Source organism: Aegilops tauschii, chromosome 4, assembly GCF_002575655.3.
Source record: "Aegilops tauschii subsp. strangulata cultivar AL8/78 chromosome 4, Aet v6.0, whole genome shotgun sequence".
In the NCBI taxonomy this organism is placed as follows: domain Eukaryota; kingdom Viridiplantae; phylum Streptophyta; class Magnoliopsida; order Poales; family Poaceae; genus Aegilops; species Aegilops tauschii.
This window is the reverse complement of record NC_053038.3, coordinates 6485832-6487296: the sequence shown is the minus strand read 5'-3', so window position 1 is coordinate 6487296 and position 1465 is coordinate 6485832. Positions and strand designations below refer to the sequence as shown.

Genomic DNA, 1465 nt, shown 5'->3' with positions numbered 1-1465 from the left:
TTTTTTGTTGCACGCTCTATTTTACAACGTCTGTCGGAGCGTTGTTTTTTGTCTCCGGCGCACAAAAATGATGGTTTTTAGCGTGTGACATTTTTTGGACGTCTGTTGAAGATGCTCTTACAAGGTAACACATTTTCAAGGCGAAATTATAGGAAGATTTTAAAGGCACTGCAATTAGACTAGAGCAGTGATAGTATCACTCACGCACCTATATTACAACGTGCCCATGTCGTTCGTCCCCGTCACCGCCCCCGGCTGCCCCGGGCGCCCCAAGGGCGGGCCACAGTGCCCCAGGGTGATCACGCCGCAGTGCCCCAACGAGCTGCGGGCCGCCGGAGGGTGCAACAACGCGTGCATGGTGTTCAAGGAGGACCGGTACTGCTACACCGGTTCGCCGGCGAACAAATGCGGGCCTGCTGACTACTCGAGGTTCTTCAAGGGGCAGTGCTCCGACGCCTACAGCTACCCCAAGGACGACGCCACCAGCATCTTCACCAGCCCCGGCGGCACCAACTACCAGGTCATCTTCTGCCCATGAGCGGCCATGAAAGAGGTCTCGAGCACATACACTAGTAGAAAAGAGGGCTTTGGTTTAGGCCGGGTCAGCCCATTAGTCCCGGTTCAGTCCAGAACCGGGACCCATGGGGCACTGGTCCCGGTTCGTGAGGCCAGGGGCCTGCCGGGTCTTGTGAGGGCATTGGTCCCGGTTCGTCTGGCCCCTTTGGTCCCGGTTGGTGGGACGAACCGGGACCAATGGGCCTCGCTCCTGGCCCACCACCATTGGTCCCGGTTGGTGGCTTGAACCGGGACCACAGGCTGCCCTTTAGTCCCAGTTGATGCCACGAACCGGGACCAATGAGGTGCCTATATACCCCTCGCCCGCGAGCAGAGCACTCCAGTGCTCTGTTTTTCTCTGGCCGGCGAGGGAAGGGCTTTGTGGTGTTCTAGCTCACCTCCTATGCACATGAGGTGTTCGATGAAATGCCCGAGCCACACTAGTTAAGGTTTTTCCTCTCGAAGCTCTGATGAACCGGCAATGGATGTACGGTGACAGACACACCTCCGAGTACATTAAGGGCGTGCATGATTTTCTCGAAGTGGCTGAGGCAAACAAGCAGAATGGTTTTATGTGTTGTCCATGGCCTAAATGTGGGAATGCGAAGTCTTACTCTGACCGGAAAATCCTTCACACCCACCTGCTTTACAAGGGTTTCATGCCACACTATAATGTTTGGACGAGGCACGGAGAAATAGGGGTTATGATGGAAGACGGCGAAGAAGAAGAGGACGATGACAACTATGTGCCCCCTGAATACGGTGATGCTGCAACGGGGGAAGCTGCTGAAGATCAAGAGGAACCAGACGATGTGCCCAGTGATGCTGCAACGGGGGAAGCTGCTGAAGATCAAGAGGAACCAGACGATGTGCCCGATGATGATGATCTCCGCCGGGTCATTGTCGATGC

At 55.5% G+C, this 1465-nt stretch overlaps 1 protein-coding gene across 1 annotated transcript; it reads left to right on the top strand.

The window, feature by feature from the left end:
* The first annotated feature begins 226 nt into the window (after positions 1 to 226).
* LOC109749092 (zeamatin-like) lies at positions 227 to 538 on the top strand. The gene has a single exon (XM_020308085.1). The coding sequence runs from the start codon at positions 227 to 229 to the stop codon at positions 536 to 538; it is 312 nt and encodes a 103-aa protein (XP_020163674.1).
* The last annotated feature ends 927 nt before the right edge of the window (positions 539 to 1465 follow it).